General features: G+C 35.1%; 1 protein-coding gene across 2 annotated transcripts in view; it reads left to right on the top strand.

The window, feature by feature from the left end:
• LOC141520652 (catenin alpha-3-like) overlaps positions 1 to 23,856 on the top strand; it is a 1,797,877-nt gene that overhangs the window by 1,278,606 nt on the left and 495,415 nt on the right. For both annotated transcript variants that reach the window (XM_074232362.1, XM_074232363.1), the window contains exon 11: positions 9,722 to 9,878. In XM_074232362.1, coding sequence (XP_074088463.1) covers positions 9,722 to 9,878 — 157 coding nt within the window. The remainder of the gene's footprint in view (positions 1 to 9,721; positions 9,879 to 23,856) is intronic.

Here is a 23,856-nt window from a genome sequence, read left to right as displayed (position 1 = left end):
AAAATTGTTTTCAGAAAGCTTTCATTGAATGGAATCATAAAAGCATATGAATAACAATAGAATTATAAAAATTCTTTTAACTTACAAAATCATATCCTTTTTTATTGATTCAGAAACTAGTCTGGAGAAATTATAAAAATTATAAATTTAATATATGTAATATAACTTAATATAATATAAAATTATAAAAAAGGGAATTGGAAGCAACTTCAAAGGGCAATTAGTCTAATGTATATCTCAGAAGGAACCCCTCTATAGCATTGCAGAAAAATGATAATCTATGCCATCAAATAACAAAATCATTAGCCCTGGAGGTAGCCCATTACAATTTTGGAAAGCTTAAGTGAGCACAACATTTAATCTGTACTTAGCACAGTGTCTACCACATAGTAGGTGTTTAAAAAATACTAATTGACTTACTGAGTTGACAGCCTCTCTACTGTTTTGATTCATTGCTCCCACGTTCTGCCCTAGGGAGTCAAGGAGAACAGTTCTCATTTCTCTTTTCTATGATTACCATTTAAATACTTGAAGATTATAGTTACCCCTTTACCCTACACACACACACACACACACACATACACACACACACACACACACACGGAGTTATTCGCAAACCTTTTTCTTCCTCTGGTAAACTATCAGTCACTCATTCAAGAAATACCTATTAATTACCCTTTTATTTTAAATATTTGGAGTAAAAAATGCAATAAATAAGATACTACCTACACTCTGGGAGCTTACATTCTAATGGGGGGTTTGGAAAGGATAGAAATAAATATGGTATATATATATATATATATATATATATATATATATATGTATGTATAGGGTATACACACAGATAAAGGCAAAAGCTCCTAAATATGGGTAATTTTGAGAGGGAGGGAAGGAGGTCACAAGAATTTGAAGGGATCAGTTGCTCCACGTTGGCACAGCTTTTAGGCCCCTTGTCAACCTTGATATTCTCCCTTGGATGTGGTGGAGCTTGTTATTGTTCTCCCTAAAATATGGCGCCAAGAGCATGTTTGAGACAAGTTCTACTTATGAAAAAGGACAACGGGGCTGCTACCTCCTTTGTTCTGGATGTCACACCTTTCATCATGAGCTGACATGGGAGAGCTGGACCCAGAACTTATGCTTCCAGACATGTGACACTGGACTTTTCAACTTCTATCTCATTCTACTTTTTTTTTCTTAAAGTATTTTTCATCTTCTTTGCACTGATGGACTGCCATGAAATATTACAAGAAAGTCTGTGATAATTTAACATTTTAAAAACAGGAGAGAATTTCTTATTTTATTAAGGGACAACGATCCAGAACAGTTTTAGCCTCCCTGTCTTTCTTTAAAATGCACAGTTACTGTAAACATTTAACCATAGTCTATGTGATCCTTAGATTTCCTGAGCTGGTTGTTTATTGCTGTTTTGTTTTACTTTTGCTTCACAAAATAATGTCCATAAGGAGGGAATGGAACTTTTCTAATTCACATTGGGACCACTGGTTTCACTTCTGGGAATCATCTTTCATTTATTCTAGGTGTAGTTAGATGGTGCAGTGTGTAGAGAACTGGTCTTGGAGTTAGGAGGATGGGAATTGAAATCTGGTCTCAGATGTTTACTAGCTGTGTGATCTTGGACAGATCATTTAATCCTGATTGCCTTGCATCCAGAACCATCTCCAGTCATTCTGATCCATATCTGGTCGCTCAACCAAGATGGCTTTGGAGGAGAAAGTGAGGCTCCCTTAACACAAGCCCCCCACTCAAATCTAATTCATGTGCTTGTTATGGCATCACTTCGTGGATGTTATGGTCTTCGTTGAGACTTAAGGATAACTATCATTATTACTGTTATTCTTATCATTATTCTATACTATTCATTCACACCTTTTCCATGCTCCGCAATAGACAATTCATTCAGTCACTTACTTCACCTTAAATTTTGATGCTTTGTTAAAAATATCCCATCAAGTTTACATCTGTTTTTTTTCTCATTTGGCATTTTGCTATTGTTTTCTGATTTTAATATTTCTGGTTAAATTTAAATTTCTATTTAAATATTAAATAGAAATATTTAATATTTCTATCTTTACATTGACTTTTTATATTTTTGCATTAAAGATTTCTTTGCATGATAATAACCCATCAAAATGTAATGCTTTTGAGGGCCTTTTATTTTGATGGTGATCCTTAGGATTTATTTCAGATTCTTGCAAGTGGTAGGCAAGTAATAGCATTTATTTAGGTAAATTGAGCTGAACTAAATAGATACTCAAATCTTCTAGTGAGTAAATTGTTAATCAAGCCCTTACATTTAAATTATTTATATTATAAAATATATTATTTTTTTTAGTTTAAGAATGAAAGATTTATCTGCTTTGTCATTCCCTCATTTCTAAATATCTTTATATTTTAATTGTCTATTATACATAAATTATATTTGACATATATGTATCCATATATACATTTAGACACACATACATGCAAATATGCATGAGTATAAGTGTATGCATGCGTACATATATGTATGCCTATAAATCTATCTTTCTATCTCTTGGCATCTCAGATGATAAATGGAAAGACTACAGTAAGACAATAAGAAAAGACCCTAAAGAAATTATTAAAGAATGATTGGCTACAGTGAATATGTAGGTAATTTGTATTCTAAGTTAGCTCTTATATAGTGAATATATAATTAGTTATGTATAGTTTCAATGACTATACAATCAATATATACTCTAAGTTAGCTCTAATATATATGTGTATATATGCTTAAACATCTGTAATGTTTGTCCTTCATTCTCCAAGAAGACCATGACATCAGGTTAGTGATTCCATGACATGAATTGGGTTTGAGTCGGGGAAGGGGGCTGTGCTAAGTCCCCAGTCTCATTTGCTCCTTCAGAATCACCTGGGTTGATTGAACAGAAATCAACCAAGGAGATGACTCTGGTGCAAGGTAAGCAGGGTTACTTGATTTGCCAAAGGTCACACAGTTAGAAAGTCTCAAGTGTCTGAAGTCGTTTTCAAACTCCTATCCTCCTGACCCCAAGGTCAGTGTTCTATCCACTGTACCTTTATTTTTTCCTTTTTTTTGCAAGGCAAATGGGGTCAAGTGGCTTGCCCAAGGACACACAGCTAGGTAATTATTGTCTGAGGCTGGATTTGAGCCCAGGTACTCCTGACTCCAGGGCTGGTGCTCTATCCATTGTGCCACCTAGCTGCTCCATCCTCTGTACCTTTCAATTGTGTGTGTGTGTGTGTGTGTGTACTTATATAATCAATTAAAATAATAAAATAAAACAAATCATAAATTCATTAATAAATTAATAATCCAATCAATAAACCAATAATTAATAAATTATTAAATTAAAATAAATTAATAAAATTATTAATTAATGTATTAATAAATCAATGAATTGATCGATAAATTAATAAATTATTAATAAAATAAAATAAAAATCAATTAAAATAATAAAAAATAGTAAAATTATACAACACATTGATTAATTATATAATAAATGTATAGTCTAATTTTACTAACTGTTATTTTTATAACTTCACACGAATCTTTCCATATTGTCTCATCGGCTTCAAATTTATTATTGATACACACTCATTTATGCAGCTGTCCATTCATTAACAATATAGTTTGTTTCTAGTTTTTCTCTCAATTAAAAGTAAAACATATCAATATTTTTGTTCCAATTGCCTCATTTTTTTCTTTTTTTTTTTCCTTTTTATTAAAGATCCAGCCACAAGTCAAACATGACAGCACTTTGTAACTCTTTGAAATATAGTTATCTACTGCCAGGTTGTTCTCCAAAGTAGTTACATCAGTAGTATAATGAGTAGTACTAATATTACCATTGAATATTCTCTTTTTTTCTCAAATCTATTTGAGAGATAGGGTATAGCATTTAAGGTTTGTCTTGATTTGACATATATTTTTCATTGAATTTGAACAAATCCTCTCATTTTCTCAGTATTTCTTAAAAATATCAATTTTTATTGTTTTTTGCTGTTCTCCACTACAGAATCTTAATTTTATCATTGAATTGGAAGTCAGACGATATTGGTTTAAATTCCAATTCTACTATTTATGACTTTGATCAAATTGTTTGATCTTTTAGAGCCTCAGTTTTCCATATAGATAGATAGATAGATAGAGATAGAGAGGATTTATTTTTCTTTAATAGTGACTTCCTTTTCCTAAGTGTATGACTATATGCTATGCATTTTGAGGGACAACAGAAAATGGATTTTGAAGACAAGAAAAAAGTCTAAGTTTGAACTATACTGTGAGTAGGTTTCTAGGCAAATCATTACTGCCTCATTGACCCCACAACTCTCTAAATTCCAGTGTAGTTACAGTTGTAGCTCCCATCATATGGGGATGAAATCACAGGGGATACTTTAAAGCAATATAGCGTGGGTTTTGTTTGCTATGTATGTGTTCTTTATCATTTTCAGATGTCAGAATTTATCTGATATTTGTGCCAAATACTTTCTTTGTGCTCTATTTACATTTTCACAGCATCACAGATTTGGGACCTTGATCTTTTCAGCCTTTGTAGTGCAAGTCCTATGCCTTCACTTTTCAGATAAAGAAATTGAAGTAGATTGTTAGAAACTAGTTCCCTGTTATACAGGTATTAAGTGAAACAGCTGGAATTTACACTTAGATCTTCTAACTCCAAATCCAGAAATCTTTCAACTGCATTCCTCTTATTTTTGCTTTACATGCGTTTTTCTAAGTGATTTATTTAATCCCTGAAGCAGAGGTATAAATATACCCAGGTTGATAGAGTGGTGGGTTTAACCCTAGGCAAAATCACAACCTCTGTCTCCCTCAGCTTCCTTATTTGCCTAATAAGGATAATAGTAGCACTCACTTCCAGAATTTTTGATAGCATCCAATGAGATATTTGTAAAATATTAAACATTCTACCCAATTTTGAATTATTGATTCAAATCATTGGTTATCTAGCTTCGGTTGAGTTAATATAAATAGGACCTAAAGCAAAGATGGATGTGATGCTAATTTGAAATAAAAATAAAATCCCTTCTGTCCCACATTTTTAAGTCTGTCCTTGGATGATGAAAGATGACATAAATAATGATATAATAATAATAATAATAATAATAATAATATAGTGCCTACTATGTTCTAGGAACTTTGTAGTTAATGCCATTTCTTCTTCTTAAAAACCTTGAGAGTTAGGTGCAAGTATTATCCTCATTTTACAGTCAAGGCAACTGAGACTAACAGTAATTGATTTTATAGGATCACACATCTAGTATGTGAGGTTGGATTAGAACTCAGGTCTTGCTTGACATCAAGCCCAATATGCGATCCAGTTGCTGACTTTAATTAAAAATATATGACCTAAGGGGAAGGGGAGAAAGAGAGTAGGGGAAAGTGGACTTTAGTCTATAACAATAGACTGAGTCTTATTGATCTCATTTGAAGTCAGTAAGTCTTAGAAGTTTTTGAAGAAAAAATAGATTTAAATGTGTATAGTATTAAGGATATAGGCACCTTTCAGGAATCCATCTCTGCCAGTAGCTGAAGAAATTCAAAGGATTCTACTGAGAGTTCTTGCTGAAAGATCTTATAACCACATCAGTATGCCTGTATTTCTTTTTATTTTCACCTCTCTATAAAGGAAACAAACTTGGATTCTGAGGTTATGTATGTAAATGTATGAATTTATTTTTTTGGTTAGTAGATTGGTTGTATCTGATTCTTTGTGATCATATTTAGGTATCTGTGGTTTTTGTTTACAAATACATTGGAGGGTTTTACCATAATCTTTTCTTGCACATTTGTTTTTTGCTCAGATGAGGAAACTCAGGCCAAGAGGTTTACTTACTTGTTCAGTGTCACTCAATGTCTTGAATTCAGATATTCTTGACTCCAGACTGGGCACTCTGTAATTTACGGTATTATCTAGCTGGCTTATGTATGTATGACTATATATGTAAAATACATATACAGATATATGTCCATGCATGTATGTGAGTGTGGTTATATCTATACCTACATAGACATAGATGTGTTTATATACTTACCTAGATTCAAATATGCATACATATATGTTTGTATATATGTGTACATGCTTACATACATTCTCACCTCTTAAATATACAATAGATCAACCTTAGATTTTGCTTTAGACCTGAAGCATATAACTTTATCTTGTGAACAGAGCTTGATTTTAGGTTTTGAGTAAACAACAGAGAATAAAAAAGGCCTAAGCTTCTAATCTTATATCATTTGTATTGGGCAAATTAATTAAGTAGGAGCAGTGAAAGTTTTTCTAAGAAAAAGTAAGCAGCCACATCTCTTCTAATACATATTCCCACTGAGTGTTCCTTACCAGTATTTGAAATATGAGTTTCTCTTTGCAGATGCTTTTTTCCCCAACTCCTTGTCCTCATAACTGCCCTGTGGTAGTGCCAATGAAACCTTAGGGATCAGAGCTATCACAGAGAGCACATGTTTACACCATAAGTTAATAGGTTAATAAACATTTGAAGTCAAAGTGATAAGGAGTGTGGCAAAGCATTTGCTTGAGAAGTTTGTGCTAATTTCCTTAAAGTTTAATGCTTTTTCCTCTTGTAAAGAAAAGAATAGAATATTAAGATAATATTTTTTCTGCTTCAACTTCTTAACTTCTACTTCTCCCAGTATATTGTAGAGAACCAGGCATATCCTTTAAATTAATGAGCAGGAAGAATTTATTTTTCAATTATTTTTATGTGAAATAGACAATCCCAATGGTCTCTTGCAACTTAGTGAGACATGATACCACTGTAGTGTCTTCCATTGTATATACTTTTTTGGAAGGACCTGGACTGCACTTGGGATTTCATGAGTAAGAGGAAGTCTTATGAGGAAATAGTCTTCTTGCAAGTCACTGAAGATTAATATTTGTTGGGTGAATTATAATTTTAGAGACTTGCCTGAAACACAAACGTTAAGTGACTTGTCCAGGAATACACACATATCTCTGTGTGACACAAGACTTAGAGTCCAATCTATTGAAACACAAAACTACCTTTCTACTATGTCATGCTGTACTTTATGCTGTTAAATTTTTAAATATCTTATGATTTTGTTTGTGTGTTTATTATCCTTGTTTTCTGACTCCTTGATCTCCCCTTTTCTTCCTGTTTCAACACCGATTCTTCATCTTGATAGTCTTCATCTATTCTTCATGGGTGTGTCCCGCCTTCTCTCCAATTCCTAAACATTTTAATGTTCCCCACTCCCAAAGCCTCTCAATCAATGGAATCAAACCCTTCTCTCTAGAACTTCAGTCCTGAAGCTCTAGACTGCCCACTATATACTCCACCTGAGGGGCTCACAAAATCTGAAACATGGTGTGACTTGACCTTAAATCATCTTTTTACTAGACATTTTATCCAGCACACCCTATCAGAGCCATAAATAGAAAGCGTGCTGCTTAGAGAAATGGGCCATGGAGGAAAGAAGGTTGAAGAAAAAAACAGGAGAGAGAAATTATAGTGATGTATTCAAGAAATATAGACAGATCTCACTATCCCTTCTTTTGGGGAGTTACTTGGTCTTTGTAGGAGGATTTTACATGACAATAGTGGTGTGAGCAGATGATCTTTCCCATAGGCAATCTTTCCTATGCCTTGGTGAGCACAGTGAATGATCACAACCCCAATTTTCCCAAAAGGGACGAGTGTGGAAAGACATGACAGTCATCTTCATGGACTTTGCCATAAAATCAAGCAAGAATACATAATAAATGATGCAATTGAAGGAATATATATATATATATATATATATATATATATGTATATATAATCAATGTCAAGAGGTCTTTTGGCCTGGTGATTGGAAAGAATAGGAGAAGTTGTTATAAATGTTGGAGTCGTGAAGATTGGAAGGAATGAGGATAGGAGTGACTTGTTTCAAAGATCCTCCAGCCTTTTGCCTCCCCTCTTGGTGCTCTTCATGTGCCCTCTAGGATACTATAGTAATTCTATCAGTGATTATTGTGGTAAATGTTGCAGAAAATTATGTGAAAATGTCACTCATCCTTTTGGATTTTGGGATCTGGGTGACTAGAAGAAACTTTTTAATTTCAGTGAGCATATGTGTGTGTGTGTGTGGGGGGGGATTGTTTATGCATGTGTCCATCTGTTTGTGTTTGTGCATGTGAATGATGTTTTGTTAAAGCCTAGCCCTTGTCTAGATCTTGCTAGAAGCTAAGGCCAAAGAGTATTTTCATTAAGTGATCATGTTGGCTTTCCTAGTGTGATGTCCCTCTCCGTTTCCATTGCTTCCTAAAAGAAATTTAAATTAAATGTGGACTTTATAACTGACTCCCTGGGTTAGTTCATTTGTAAGGACCATGCTAATAAATGAGGTGAATGGGACTATATATTTTGGAGTAGAATGCTTTTTTTCCTTTTTCCTTCTTCTTCTTCTTCCTCTTCTTCTTCTTCTTCATCTTCTTCTTCTTCTTTCTCTCCCCTTTGTTTCTTTCTTTTCTTTCTTTCTGTCTGTCTTCCTTCCTTCTTTTCTTCCTTTTTTTCTCCCTTCTTTCTCTCTTTCCAGAGAAGTGGAGGAAATGCCTCATGATGTTTGAAATAGACTTTAGAGTCAACCAGAAACAAGCCCAACTCATATTAGCTAATATGTGTATTAGTGAATACTTACCTCCTTGGTCTGGCTGTTTTTATGTTTGATATCAATGAGGTAAGTATCCGTGATGCCTCCTGTGAAAGAATTCATAAAGTTTCAAAACCTTAGTAGAAAACCCTGCTTGCTACAGTATAGTTGCCTCTTGGCTCCCTACCCTTTTGTCCCAAGCAATACCACCTACTGTCCTTGCTATGCCTGCTAATGGAATAATTATACAACTATTCTACATTTCCTCCAAGTCATTGGGTTCACAGTCATCTTTGAAAAGGGATTATCTAATCAGGTGCTATGAAGACTGGCTTAAGAGTCAGAGTACCTAGGTTCAAACCCCACATTTGCTATGTAATAATCATTTACACTTTGGTAATCAACGTCAAGTTTCTTGACTTCAGTTTTGTTGATATTGCTAATCCAACTTGACAGGTGATCTACCTTAGGCCAAGAGTGGTTAAATATTTTGGTCATTCAAAAGCCATGGTTTGAATTCAGACTTTACTATCCTCAATTCATTTACTCTCTACATAAACTTTGACCCTTTAAGTAAACTTTCTTACTCCAAGTCTAAAAGACTTGTTTACAAAATACAGTGTTATGGTTATTGGTTATTGCCTCATCCTCAGTGTATATTTCATTAAGTCATCAAATATCCATCGGGCAGAATTTTTGGGTCTCACAATTCTTAGAGCATGTATATGCAACTATTCATTGGTTAATTATATGAAATAATAAAAATCACTTGGCTAGGGGCGGCTAGGTGGTACAGTGGACAGAGCACCGGCCCTGGAGTCAGGAGTATCTGAGTTCAAATCCAGCCTCAGACACTTAATTACCTAGCTGTGTGGTCTTGGGCAAGCCACTGAACCCCATTGCTTTGCAAAAACTAAAAAAATATCACTTGGCTAAACCATATTTTGTTAGCAATCTACTATGACTCTATCCACAGAGTGATTTATTCTAATATGATTGGTGATATTCCAGATAGCTTTAACTCTCCCACATTATAAAAGTTTGTCACCATTTTGCTTCATGCAGGTTATCAATGCAGCCCTGGCTCTCACTGCCCGACCCAAAAGTCAGGCAGTAAAATCCAATATGGACATGTATAAACGCCTGTGGGAGAACCATATCCATGTCCTCACAGAAGCTGTAGATGACATCACTAGCATCGATGACTTCCTTGCTGTATCTGGTAGGATGTTTATTTCTTATTCTTGTATCTTGAAGACTGTGTCCATTTTTTTCTATAGATAATGATGAAGGAAAATTTCTTTTTCATGTAAATCAATATTCAGTTGATTAAATTTTTTTTGAAAGGTAAGGGATACCTATATCTGCAAGTAGTAATGGATTCAAGTGATGGATTGAAGGATACCAACTCCATTACTAACTTTCAAGTTTCAGAGAATAATTCACCTATTTTATTCAATTACTCTCAGTAAGCATTTATTAAGCACCTACTATTTGTAAGAAATTGGGATAGGTCCTGGGGATTTAAGGAAAATAAAAAAAGACCTTAAAGTCAAGAGCTTATATATTCTGTAGGTGAAAATACTCTCTTCTATTATTCCAATAAAGTTTCACTTAGAATTATCACTTTGATGGTGTCACTTTAAAAAGTAACAAAAAGTTATAACAAGAAGAACAATGGGAGTTAGGGGCCATATATCAGTTCAGTAAATGATAATGTGCTGCAATGTATAATCTAGCATCATTTACTGGATATGGGGCCCTTAGGGAGTTTTCTCACTGTTTAGAGAGGAAAAAAACTATAGCAACAGTGGAGAATTAGATAAAAAATACAAAGTTATACATATCCTTTCTGGAGAGATGTCACAATAACAACTGGGGGGGGGAATCAGAAAATAAGTCTTCATATGGAACACAGAGAGACAGCTGGGTGGCAGAGTTGATAGAGGATTGACTTGGGAATCAAGAACTCCTGAATTCAAATGTAACCTTAGCTGCTCACTGACTGTGTGACGCTGGACAAATCACTTAACCTCTGTTTACTTCAGTTTCCTCATCTGTAAAAAATGGGTAAAATGATATCACTTACTGTGCTTGAGACAAAGTATATGGTGTATACACTATACTTTGTCTCAAACATAGTGACGTCATGTTGGTCTTCTTCAATAATGAAGGGCCAGAACCAACCAAGTATATACTAAGCATTGTGTAATTATCGAATTTAATCTACACACCAACTCTCTGAGGTAAGTCATATTATTATACCCATCTTTGCAGACGAGGAAACCGGAAAAGACACTTCCAAAGTAAATGAATTGTAATCGATGGTTTCACATATGGATAGTGTGGTGCCAACTGATGGAGCACCTGGGTTTTCTTGTTTTAGAACAAAATGAGCACAAGCTGCAGACAATCGATCCATATATATTTGCAGCTCAGCTTCAGAGGATGCATTGAGGATACAATGAACTGAAAACAGAAGATCATGCACCAACACTCCCTCCACTTTGGTCTTGGCTTGTAGTCTTTTCTTTTTTTTGTCTTCTATTTTTAGTTTTTACAAGGCAGTGGGGTTAAGTGACTTGTCCAAGGTCACACAGCTAGGCAATTATTAAGAATCTGAGGCTGGATTTGAATTCAGGTCCTCCTGACTCCAGGGTCGGTACTCTATCCACTGTGCCACCTAGCTGCCCTCTTGTAGCCTTTCAAGTTGAAGAGTTTGCCATCAGTATGGTTGTTTACCCTGAGGTCATGTTCATCCTCAATGAAGGCATTTGATAACATAGCTGAAAACATTGCTATAAGCATGGGAGCAAGGACACATTCTTGTTTCATTCCATTGATGACTGGGAAATCTCAAGAGCAACATTCACTATCCAGAATCCAGTCATGCATGCTGTCATGGAACTGATATTGAATACTGATGAAATTCTGTGGTCAACCAAATTTTGACATAATTTTCCACACCCCTCATGACTTATGGTATCAAAGGCTTTGGTCAGATCTTCAAATGTATATAAATGTCATTTTTATTATTATAGGGAAGAGAATACCTTACTTCCTGTTTCTCCCCACCAGCTTTTTATTTGTTTAAATGTAGAATTCCTTACCTGAATGCCCTGTCCAACATGATGACCCTTACTCTTAGGTATTTGGATCAGTATTTGTCTAATAAATCCAAGAAATGATTCTGCAAATCTAAATATAATAATTGAAATGACTTCAAAATTCCATCTGAGCAGTAATGATGAACCCCCTCATCAAAAATTGGTTAGGCATCTCCAGGGATCATGAAATCACTCCAGTTAAGTCATATAATAAAATGATTTATAAAAAATACAATAAGAGAATTTAGGTTCAATAAGAATTAAACTAATCAGTAGAGGCAGATACCTTGAACAGCTCTGGCAATTTGCCTTTCCTTAAATGAGTTTTCTTCTCCATATTAAGGATACTTTTAGGTTATGAATATTTTATAGTTACCTTTCACCCCCCTGGGACATTTTATTGACTCTGAGAAGCAGAATTGCTTGGTGTTTATTTTAAAAATGCAAATAATCATTAGTTTTCCCTTTTTGTATATTTCACAGTTTCTTAAACTTATATCTATTCATTAGAAAATATGAGTATATCACTGTGCATGCTGGGTTTGTTGCTTTCTGTTCCCATCTATCTATGACCTGAGGAAGAAGGAAAAAACCAGCAACTCTGTGTATGTGTGTGAGTGTGTGTGTTTACATGGAGACAATTTCTATGTTTTCAGAAATAAGAGAATTGATAGTCTCAATCTCAAATTGAAGTGGGAGAAAGTTTTCTTATAAATTGAACCTTTCTAAATGGAGTTTATAGAAGCCTTTTCATTTTTCAAAATGATATAATCTTTGTATTAAAAATAGCCCTAGCTTTCATTTGTCCTGAAGTCCATCTGCAAATTTAGAGAGTCTCAAAGGAAAGATCTAAGAGACTAAGAAGTTTCAAATATTTCCTAAGTAAGATTCCCTGTGAAGGAGTCCCAGTGAGATGACTTCCAAGTGATGGGATCCCACTATTTTCAGAGGTATCTTCTCTGTTTTGGACTATCTCTGAAGTCTTTCTTTTATCAATCTAACACCTCCCCACCCCCAAGTTCTAACCATTGTTCCTTGTTCTGATTGTTAGTATCTTATAACCTATTCATTTGAAGAGATCCATCTCATCTCATGTGTAACTATGACCTTTTTTTGAGAATTTTAAGATACAGCTCCACCACTAGTAGTATGGAAAGAAACTGAATTTGCAGTCAAGGGACACATGTATAATAACTATCTCTTCTAACACTCATCACCTTTGTGACCTTGGGTATTTCTTTTAAAGTATGGTTGTTCACCTGTAAAATCAGTGTAGTCTGGCCTAGGCAGCCTCTGAAGTCCTTGATTTCAGCAGTCCTTTGCTGCTGATTTTCTTCCCACATCTTCTTATTCCCATCACATCTGCTCCCTTCAATGGAAGGTATTTTGTTAATTTAATGACCATATCACCTAATTTGGGATTCTGCAAAGATGCCATTGGAAACTAGCAACAGATGAATTCTGGACTTGGGAAATATACAAAATCCAGTCTTCTAAATCAAGAAGAGAGTATAAATAACATAAAACTTCCTAAACCCAGTCCATTCCCCTTAGATCTAGGAGGAACTTCAAGATCTTGAGAGATCTGCTAATTTTTGGCCAAATTGAGACTCCTCCTGAAATCTGAAGGGAATGACCTGGGCTTGCTTTATGTCACATACAGCCTGACTCAGGGAAAAGTCATATCAGATGATGAGCTTTCATGACTAAAACCCCCAAGAGACAGGTAATTAAAAATCAATTAATTATTTCTGGAACCTAATAATGAATATATTGGTTATCATCTGTGACTTCTCTTGGTAAAAAAAGATGCCAAGGGGCCCTTAAATTGGGTGTTTTCTGACAAGAATCACCCCTGGCAAGTGAAACTCGACTCTGATAAGTACATATTTAATGAGGAGATTGGCAAAAAGTATTTAGCTCCTCCAGACTAGAAATATGAGAGGGGAAGAATTTCCATTTGGACTTTTCAGGCTACTTTTCTCCTATATCATCTGCTTCACCCAAAACTCTAAATGAGGGGATCAAGGACAGGAATTTCTTTCAGGTTCAGGACTCATCCAGACTGTATTTTGCTTATTTTCTGAAAAGAAATTAGATTTCCCCAGTTGGGTGGTTAAAGTGCATGTTCCTTGGGGGCTCGGAGTAATCTTATTACTCATTCATGTCCTTCAGAGACTAATTGACTTCCTCAAGTATAGGATGTAGACAAATAGGAGGAAAAGGATAGATTACAAATGAAAAATTATTAATATGAAATTATAATATTCATTTCTCTCAGAGCATTAGAACATTGACTAATCATATATAATTTCTATATAGTCCAAGGACTCCCTCATTGTCACTTTGCCATTTTCTGAATTTTTCCACTTAAAATTATTCAATTTTATATTCAAAAGTAATTGTTGATTGTAGGCAGATAATTTTTATTTTTTTTATCCAGAGCAAACTTTATCTTTTAAGCTTCATTAAATCATGTCTCAAACTTTGCTATGAAGAGTAATCAACAATGTGGTGATTTTTTTTCAAAGGTAGTAAACTTATGGTCATTTGTCCCTTACTTCCAGGTAGCAAATATTATTAGTTGTAGTACTGAAGATGATGAATTTCTATAATATTAGCAATATTTAAGGATAGCTACCTCATGGAGTGGCTAGATGGTGCAGTGGATAGAGCATTGGCCCTGGAGTCAGGAGTTCCTGAGTTCAAATCCAGCCTCAGACACTTAATAATTACTTAGCTGTGTGGCCTTGGGCAAACCACTTAACTCCATTGCCTTGCCAAAAAAAATGATAACTACCTCCACCACCACCATAAAATAATGATAACAATTTTGGGTTGCATTTTAAAAATGTCAATTTCATTGTTTTTATGGAATATATATATATATATACATATATATATATATATATGTTGAATAAAGGAACTGTGTTATTTAAATTTGGTATCTTTCTCCTGTTTCCTACTGCAATATATTGTATACCTAAGATTCTCTAACAGATGTTTGCTATTATAGTTGTTTTAATTGCATTTGAACCACATCAGAAAAAAATACATTACAACTAAGTGATTGAAGTGATTAGGTGGATCAACCCAGTTTCAAAACTTAAAATACTAAAGCATTTATGAATCTAAAGTTATCTTTCTGACCTATTTAGTCTTCAGCTACTAGTAATTTTTTAAAGGGTTTAGAATTTATGCACTACTATCAGTTCCCTCAGAGTGGGAAATGGTCAAAATGGAAATTACGAATGGATAAAAGGATGAAAATGTATTAACTTTGTGCCCCAAACTGGGGATACAAATGGAAATAATGCTACCATCTTGTTTTCAGTACTCTCACACTCTAATTGCATGAGATAATCCATGAAAGCATGTTCAGCTACAAGGAGCTGGGAATGTCCAGAAGTCTTAAAAGTGAAACAGAGGGATAAGATAACCAAAAAACAGGGGGTTCTTAGGGTTAAATGACAGTGCCTGGGAAACTGGAGGGCAGAGGTGCAGGCATAGATATAAGGCCTAAGGGTTCTCCATTTTATATAAAGAAGTAGAGCAAGTGATTCCAATCTCATCCAAGAAGTATGAGCAATCCAGCTGTTCAGTCACAGTCTTGGGGCTGTTTTGGTGGTTTGGGGAAAAAGAAGGACAGAAGAAAATGCTCCCTCTAGATGGTCAGTCATCACACGTCCAGTCAATCTGGGTGGTTTCTGAGTGGCGTTTATTTCAAAATACTTCATTTCTCCATATAGACATCTCAGTGGAAGCTTTCTTTGGTGAGTATTTTAGATGTTAGATTTAGAAAAGGTGCATGAGAGACCATCTCTAGTTGAGTCCCTTCATCTGCAGAAGGTCAGGATCATAGTATCATAGATTTAGTAATAGGACTTCTGAGGTCAACTGTGACCTGTGTTCAATCTTGGAATTACCATGTAATACCCAACCTTGGGTTCATCGATCACATTGACTCTCCAGACATCAGTTTGACTTGATGGAAGCAGCGCCTCTCAGCAGTACAACTGATACAGGACAACTCTATCAGACTGGCTATGGACTATGTTATCCCCATCCAGAGGAAGAAAAACAAAGAAAACAAAACACCAAACACACACACATACACCAAAAAAAGCCCCAACCCTCCAGAACCTGATGAACACTTTATAAAAATATCTCTTATTTATCTCTTTCCCTTAATTCTAATTCCTCATGCCAATACTTACTAATACTAACCTTGTAAACATGTTTATTGAAATATGTATGTACAATGCTAACCTGACTATTCACTGCTGAGGGAAGGAGGGTGGAAGGAAGGGTGGAAGAAAATTTTTAACTTTAAAACATGCATGTGAAAAATGGAAGAAAATAAACAAATAAATTGAAAAATGAAACAAAAATGACATCAGTTTGCTTAACTATAAAATGGATCGAGGATCATATATTATTTAAGGTGCCATTATTTTAAACAAAATTCCATGCCTCTATTTATATTGACAAAGAAATTAAGGTCCAGTGAAGTGTGAATGACCTTTCAAAAATTCACATAAGCAGTAGGTAGCAGAGTTAGTATTTGAACCTTGGTACTCTCATGTCAAACCAATGACTCCATCGTGTCATAATGATGGGAAACTATTGCATAAACAATGGTACAATTTGTAATGGTTTTATTATATGGATAAACAGTAAAATGTCCATGATCCATGCTGATCCAAGTCCATGCTGAAAGATGGTAAGCTTAATAGAGTTTTCAGAAGATTTCGTTTTAGCAGTAAAAAGAAAACAATTCAAATACAAAGGGAAACACAATCAGACTCACACAGGACCCATTAGCCTCAACACTGAAGGATTAGAAGACCTATAATAACATATTTCAGAGAGCAAAGGACCTAGGATTACAACCCAGATTGTACTACCCTGAAAAATTCAGCATATAGTGTCAGAGAAAAAGATGGATGTTCAACAAAATAGAGGACTTCCAGAATTTCCCTACACAAAGACCAGAACTGAACTGAAGATTCAATTGCCAAAAACACGACTCAAGAGTTGAGCAAAACATATCCAGGTCTTCATGGCCCCATTTAAAGTTTCCTTTGGCTTAATGGAATGATTGGTGATTTCATTCTCCAGTTCATTGTTCAGATGATGATCTGAATGACTTGTCCAGGATCACACAGTTAACCTTTACAGACTAGAGATGCTTGGAAGCATAAGCCCAGGAACTGTGGCTATTGTGGACAGACAAGAGGCTTTGAAAATCACTATAGGTGGCCACATCAAGGATCAGACCTAACAGTGTATATGTCAATGTTACCTTCAAAAGTAATTGAAGAGAAAGGGCACAAGATGGTACTGGTGTTTGCTGCAGACCAGAGCATGACTAAACATAAAGTGTTAACACATTCTGGATGATAGAAGAACAAAGCATCATTAGAGGTATCTATCAAAGGAATTGAACAATCAAACTCCCAAAATATAGACAATCTCATTGTGAATAAACTAACCCATCTATCACCAAAGTTATGAATGATTAGATTAACAACTAGAAAGAAAATGAGTAGAAAATAAATAAAAATAAAGATGTTGTTCACAGATACCGATTCATTAAACTGGATAATATCACTCAGGACATGGATGTTGAGTAGAAGGTATGTCCTTGCTCATTCAAAAGTGAAAGACATTGCTGAAGCTCAAAGATTAGGAAAAAAAGCATCTGGGAAATTGAGAGAAGACTTAATATTTGAAGATGCTGACGTTTAGATTAAACTTCCATTCCATTTAACCCTGAATTTAATCTCCAAATCATTTTCTCTTTATCTTTTCCCAGCTTGTGTTGGAGCTTATTCCATGACTATCTTTGGTCATTTTCCTCATATTCTTTTTCTCTGTTTTTATCTGTGCTGTTTTGTTTTTTTCTTTAATTATACGAACCAAAAACGAAATGCATACTACTGTAGAGATTACATCTCCTAAGAATAAATAAGAAGAAGGCAAATATCTCCATCTCTGTCAGAGCAGCTAAGTTGTGACTTCTCTTCTCTAGTTACGGACCACCTAGAGACCAATCCAGACTACATCATTACTTATATGATTTGATTGAATGAGAGTCATCAACTTTTCCTTCAAATAATATGGATTGTGAAACAAAACTTGCTATTATTTATCCTGATACTACTTTCTAAGAACTTCTGGCTTTCCCACTTGCTGTGCTTGTATAGCTTACAGTTTCCCACTATCATCTGATTTCCTGAAAATCTAAAGATCCCTGCTTGGGCCAGGCAATCTGTCCCTCTGGTACATTCGTAGGACTTTTATAATTTAGAACTTTTAAAAATCATCATTTATCCTATAGAAGAATTATCTTAAGATATTGTCTTTCTTCCCTTTTCCCCAAATGTGGACTTGACCATAAACTGTCTTTCTCTAGTCGTAATCTCCATTGTTGAGCATCGAACTTGGAACCTAGTAGGAATAGTTTAATAATGGTTATTATTAATTTTTCATAAAATATTGCTTTTCCAAAAGCCTCTTGAGTTTAGTGAATTTCATATAATGCTGACCTAGAATAAGGGTAGAATAATGTTAAATTCCCAAGATTCTCTGAATTTTAATGCTTCTATTTTCTCAAAAGGCAATCTTTGACCTGTGACCTAGCCCCCTATACTCATACCAGTCCAGTGACTCAGACTTGGGTTTAGAACACAATGAAATTCTTATAGACCACAAAAATATAATATAGAATGTACACAAAAATATAACTTTTTAAATAAAGAGTTAAGCAGATGTAATGACTAATCATAGAACTATTTGTCGGTATAACACTTTTAAATTACAAAGACTAACTGTAGGGAATTCGAAATTCTACCAAACCCAAAACTTCAGCTGTTTCTAGTCCTCTAGACCTATTGAATCTGGAGTATAGGCTTCTTTCTTTTTTAAAGGGAAACCATTCCAGAGAGTATCAATTAAATTTCCCTAATATACCCCACATTCACATATGTTCAGTACCTGACAAAATTGTGATTTTTTTTAGTATCTTTACTAACTTTAATATACAGTGGATGATGACCACACTATAATTTAATATAAGAGGTTCTGTGACTGAATGATTTATCACTTGAAGCCAGTCCTTGGGTAGTTATCTTCTATGAACTCATTTATGTAAGTCCTCTAGTAATAGGTATCCATCCATTATTTTACTTTGGCTATGAACCTTAAGGTCATTCATTAATTTAAAGTCAGAAAGGTCCTGGGAGTTGTCTTAGTCTGATATGCTCATTTTACAATTATGGAAAATAAGGCCCTCAGAGTGTAAATGATTTTTGACCATAGTTTCACAGATAGGTAGTGGTCAAAGCTTCACACAAACTCTAAATTCTCTGCATAAGAAGGTGCTGGTATAGGATTTTTAGTGAAGATTGAATCCAATGGGGAGATGCTAAGAGCAAAACAAAAATCTCAGAATACCATCAATAATACCATCCAGTTCAACTAAAACAAAGCAAATAAGCAATTACATAGAATAAAAGACATTACATTAGGATTGAATTTTTGAATACTTGACTTTGGAAACTGTGACCAATGAGGGCAGACAGATGTGGGTAAACATGGGGCCTCCTGCATGATGTAATATGAGAAACACCCTCAAATATCCTTTTTCCAAGCTCTCCATTGGCCCGGTATGACACAAATTCTGTAATCCATCCTATCAGTTACTCATTTGTATATTGAATGTCTTCTAAATGACTAACATATTTTCTGGAAGTGGCTACACAACAATTCATTATCAGCCTTTAATGTCATGCTTAGACTTAAGTAATGCTATATGTCTGTGATCTGAGAGAGGGGAAAGGAAGAAGGGAATGGGAAAAGAGAAGAGAGAGATGACATTTGGAGAAGGACTGAACTTGTCATGAAGTGCCACCTTCTTATCAGTGATTGAGAAAATGAGACAGAGAACATGATGTCATGATGTGAAGTCAAGAAACTTTGGAATGAAGAGAAGGGAAAAATAAATAAGTTATGGTGAGTGATTTCTATTTTCTAGATAAAGTAGAAAGTGACATCATCCAAAAAAGTAGGGGAGAGAAGCTTGTGTGAGGTTTAAGAGGTGTCATCTAGGGAATCATTTTGAGAGGAATAGAAAAATTGTTTTACTACAGCAAGGACCCACTTGAAGATAAATGACTTGAAATGTTGCAGCCAGTTAGTCATTTTTAGCCTCGTATGAGCAGTAGAGGATCCTGGTAAAGAATAGTTTAGGATTGAGGTATGTCCAGAAGTGAGCAACAAGGAAAGGCTTACAAGAGTAGAATATGAACAGGTGGCTAATAATTGGGTCGGTATTAGAAAAACAGGAAAGCAAAGTCAGAGAGGAGTCACTGATCTGAACATAATATTTAGGGATAGAGAGATTAGTGATCCTGCTGAGGCTGTTAGGTATGCAGAGTACTGGAGTGATAGCACATGAGAAAGATGAAAGTCAGTTTCAGAACATATTCAGGAAATGGAAACATCCAAATTATGATCATTCTCCTGTGTTGATGAAGTAGAATAGAGGAGAAGGCCATCAGAGGCTAAGAATTAGAGAAACTGAGTGACTAGAGAGTATGAGGCAGCATTGCCCTAAGTGCTCTGGCTTTATTTCTCTAATGCATCACTCATGAAAAATGTTTGTCAGGTGTTTTTCAAAAGTCTAAGAATGTTTAAAACAACAGACCCAAGAAGTAAAATTGTACAGCATCCTCTGATCTCGCCTTAATGAAACACGAATGTAATTTTGTCTGTACTGCACCCCTCCAACGATGATCTTTTGAATGCTCTTTCAAAATAGTGTGCTTTGCTTCTAGATCTTTACCAGCTATGACCCAAATCTAAGGAAAATGAAGGAATCTAATCACAGGATGCTAAATTCTAGGTTTATAACAAGAATTTGGGATCTTTGATCAGAACCATACATATCAGAAATGCTTAACACAATAGATCTTCATTACATTGTGTTTTAGCTCAAGCAAAAGAAGACTTAGAACCTAACTTGAGACCCCCTAGGAGGTTCATAGAACCTTTCATATGACAATCTTTGAGCCACACCAGGAGGAGAAAGGAGGATCAATGATGAATCTAGGCCAGGTCATTCTAGGACTTAGGAGACAGTGATTTAAAGTTAGATTATTTGGGTTTGACTTATGATTCTGCCTTTCCTTCTCTTTAAGGCTACTTATATTCTTTCATCAATGAAGTGAAGAGTTAACATGGCCTCTAAGGACCCTCTCAGGTTTATGAGTAGGTTTCTACAAGAGGGTTCATACTAGTTACACCAAACTCTCCACATTCATCCTCTTCCTTGGGGCTTTCAGGACACTTACATTCAGTCAACTCCTTCCATATAGATGTGTGTCCTGAATGTTGAGGGACTCTGAATATCCAATTATGGATCAGGTATGTCTGACTCATTCCTTATTTCTTATGTCTCAGGTGGAAAGAGTTAAAAATTGGACAGTGAGGCCTCAGCCATGTACCCATGAAGTATGGGAGTTTTTCAGTATAGTTTATAGCATTTCTGAAAAAGGTAACTCACAGTCATCAGGTATTTTGAATTGGCCTACTATTAAAAGTAGACATAGATGTCAACTGAAATGTTGTTTGTGACATTTAACAGTTAACGTTAGGGGAAAAAATGCACAATTCTCTAGCTCAGTCTCATCTTTTGACCAGAAATTCGGTTCCAAAGACTTGCCCGGGGGGCACATAGTTTATCTGCTTTATTATCGTTCCTTTAAGCTTGCCATGCTCTCCTGTAAGTTATTATTATCTAATAAATTCACAATTTTCACAAGATCAAAATGTTAAGATAATGTTATTCAAATAAATCACTGTTAAAATTCAGTGAAATGTTAATAAAATTGGCTTGTTCTTTGGAAAGAGGGAAAAGTGTTTCAGGAAAAATATTTCTATTAAGAACCATAATCGCTAAAAAAAACATAACCAAGTAATTTTTTCCATAATTTTCTTTCAAGCATAAAATAGTACCTGTCTCTAATTGAGTGTCTGAGTGAATGCAAACTATCATGATAATAGAATACAAAAAGTAGGTCTCCCTCATCTCTTCCCCACTGAAGTTTGAAATAGATTTCCAGGGTACATAAAAGGATAGACTGAAGTATTTGAGAATCTATGTGAGATGCACACTGTGAGGCCCTACGGGGGATACTAAGGTATATCTAAGGTTCTTGATCCCTAGAAGAAGGCCTAGAGTCAAATTCTATGCTGTGGCAGCTGATCAAGAAGAATTTATAATTGTATGTGCGTACGTGTGTGTATTAGGGTTGGGGAGGGTTAGAGTTTATTGATCTGTGAAATGCTAAATTGGACCTTCAAGGCTACCTACACTGGACCCCATTTTATCTTCCATTCATACCCCCTATGGTTTCAACTGAAATAGACAAGCTAATCACTTGAGTTCGCCCCACATTTGACTTCCTTGTCTTTGAACTTCACTTTGATTGAACATTTCCTTTACCGGTCATGCCTTTCCTCATAAAAACACTGATGCTTAGAATCCTTTTCAACCTTAAAGCTTCATTGCAAAAGTTGCCACCTCATCCATGAACCCTTCCCTGAAATCTTTTCTTAATCACCACATATGATTATACCTCCCTGGAATGTCCATTTAAGCTTTTAAAAATGATATAATTATATTTAAACCTTTTTTTTTGGTTTTATAACTATGCTCAAGGACCTTTTGTAAAGGTGTATTGGATCTCTCAGAGTCAAGGTTTTAGGAGTCTTTCCCATGAAACATACACACATATAGTTAGTTAGTTATGTAATTTTTTTATTTTGAATTTCAAAGTTACATACAAAAATATTTATACACACATACACGCATATACACACACATATAATTTTGGAACTCAAAATTTAGAAATAAGTGAACAGTTATAGAAAACGTGGTGTAACTAGATGGGACATTTGGATAGAGTCCCAGGCCTGGAGTCAGGAAGACTCATCATCATAAATTCAAACTAGCCTCAGAAATTTTCTACTAGTATGATTCTGGACCACTCATTTAACCTTGTCTACCTTACTTTCCTCACCAATAAAATGAGATAGATGGCGAAATGACAAACCACTCCTTTATCTTTGCCAAGAAAATCCCAAATAGGTAATGAAAAAGTTAAACATGACTGAATAACAAAAATATGCAAAACACAAATCTATATACCTTATAAGATTTAAAGTAACACATAGAATTCCCAAATAGCTGAAAGGATGGTCTTTTAATACCTAAAACATCTTTCAGCTGTTTGGGTATTACTATAGGTTTTATTAAATGGTCTTCAAGATTCACTGCAACTAAGTCATTATCCAATAATCTGCCTGGCAGTGATACCAAAGACTTGAAACAGATCTTGAATAATAGACATGTGATCCATCCTAAGGTCTATATTTAAAAATTTCTAGCTAAGGTTTTCATTTGCATAGCTTCCAACAACCAGGGGTGACTTCTCCATCCCAAAGGAAAATCATAGTAAGATATGACTGGTTATAAAATTGTGATATCGGGACGGCTAGGTGGCACAGTGATAGGGCACCGGCCCTGGAATCAGGAGTACCTGAGTTCAAATCCGGCCTCAGATAGTTAATAATTATCTAACTGTGTGACCTTGGGCAAGCCACTTAACCCCACTGCCTTGCAAAAAACCTAAAAAAATCATTATATACCCATGAAAAGGGAAATTTAGCCATATGCAAAAAAATGAAATAGATGTTACAGTAATGATATGAATATTCTTTCCAAAAATTTTAATCCTCATTTATTTGTGCCAATCTGGACTGTACAACTCTTGCCCACCTCCTCCTATGAACTCACTTCCAGGACATGCTGGAAACTTTCCAAAAGATTGCTTGATACTGAGAATATACCAGTGAAGCCCAGAGGTTATCCATTAATTACTCTTGTCTCATGAATAGTACATGTACATTTTGGATCATGCATTTCTTTGAGAACTGCATTCATTCTTGGTCTTCCTAAATCCTCATTTATTGGAACAGGTAAAAAGTTGAATGAGTAGATCACAAGTCTTAGAGTTAGGAAGCCCT

The sequence above is a fragment of the Macrotis lagotis genome, chromosome 4 (assembly GCF_037893015.1).
Source record: "Macrotis lagotis isolate mMagLag1 chromosome 4, bilby.v1.9.chrom.fasta, whole genome shotgun sequence".
Classification (NCBI taxonomy): Eukaryota; Metazoa; Chordata; class Mammalia; order Peramelemorphia; family Peramelidae; genus Macrotis; species Macrotis lagotis.
Note: the sequence above shows the minus strand (reverse complement) of the source record. Positions and strands in the feature narration are given on the sequence as shown.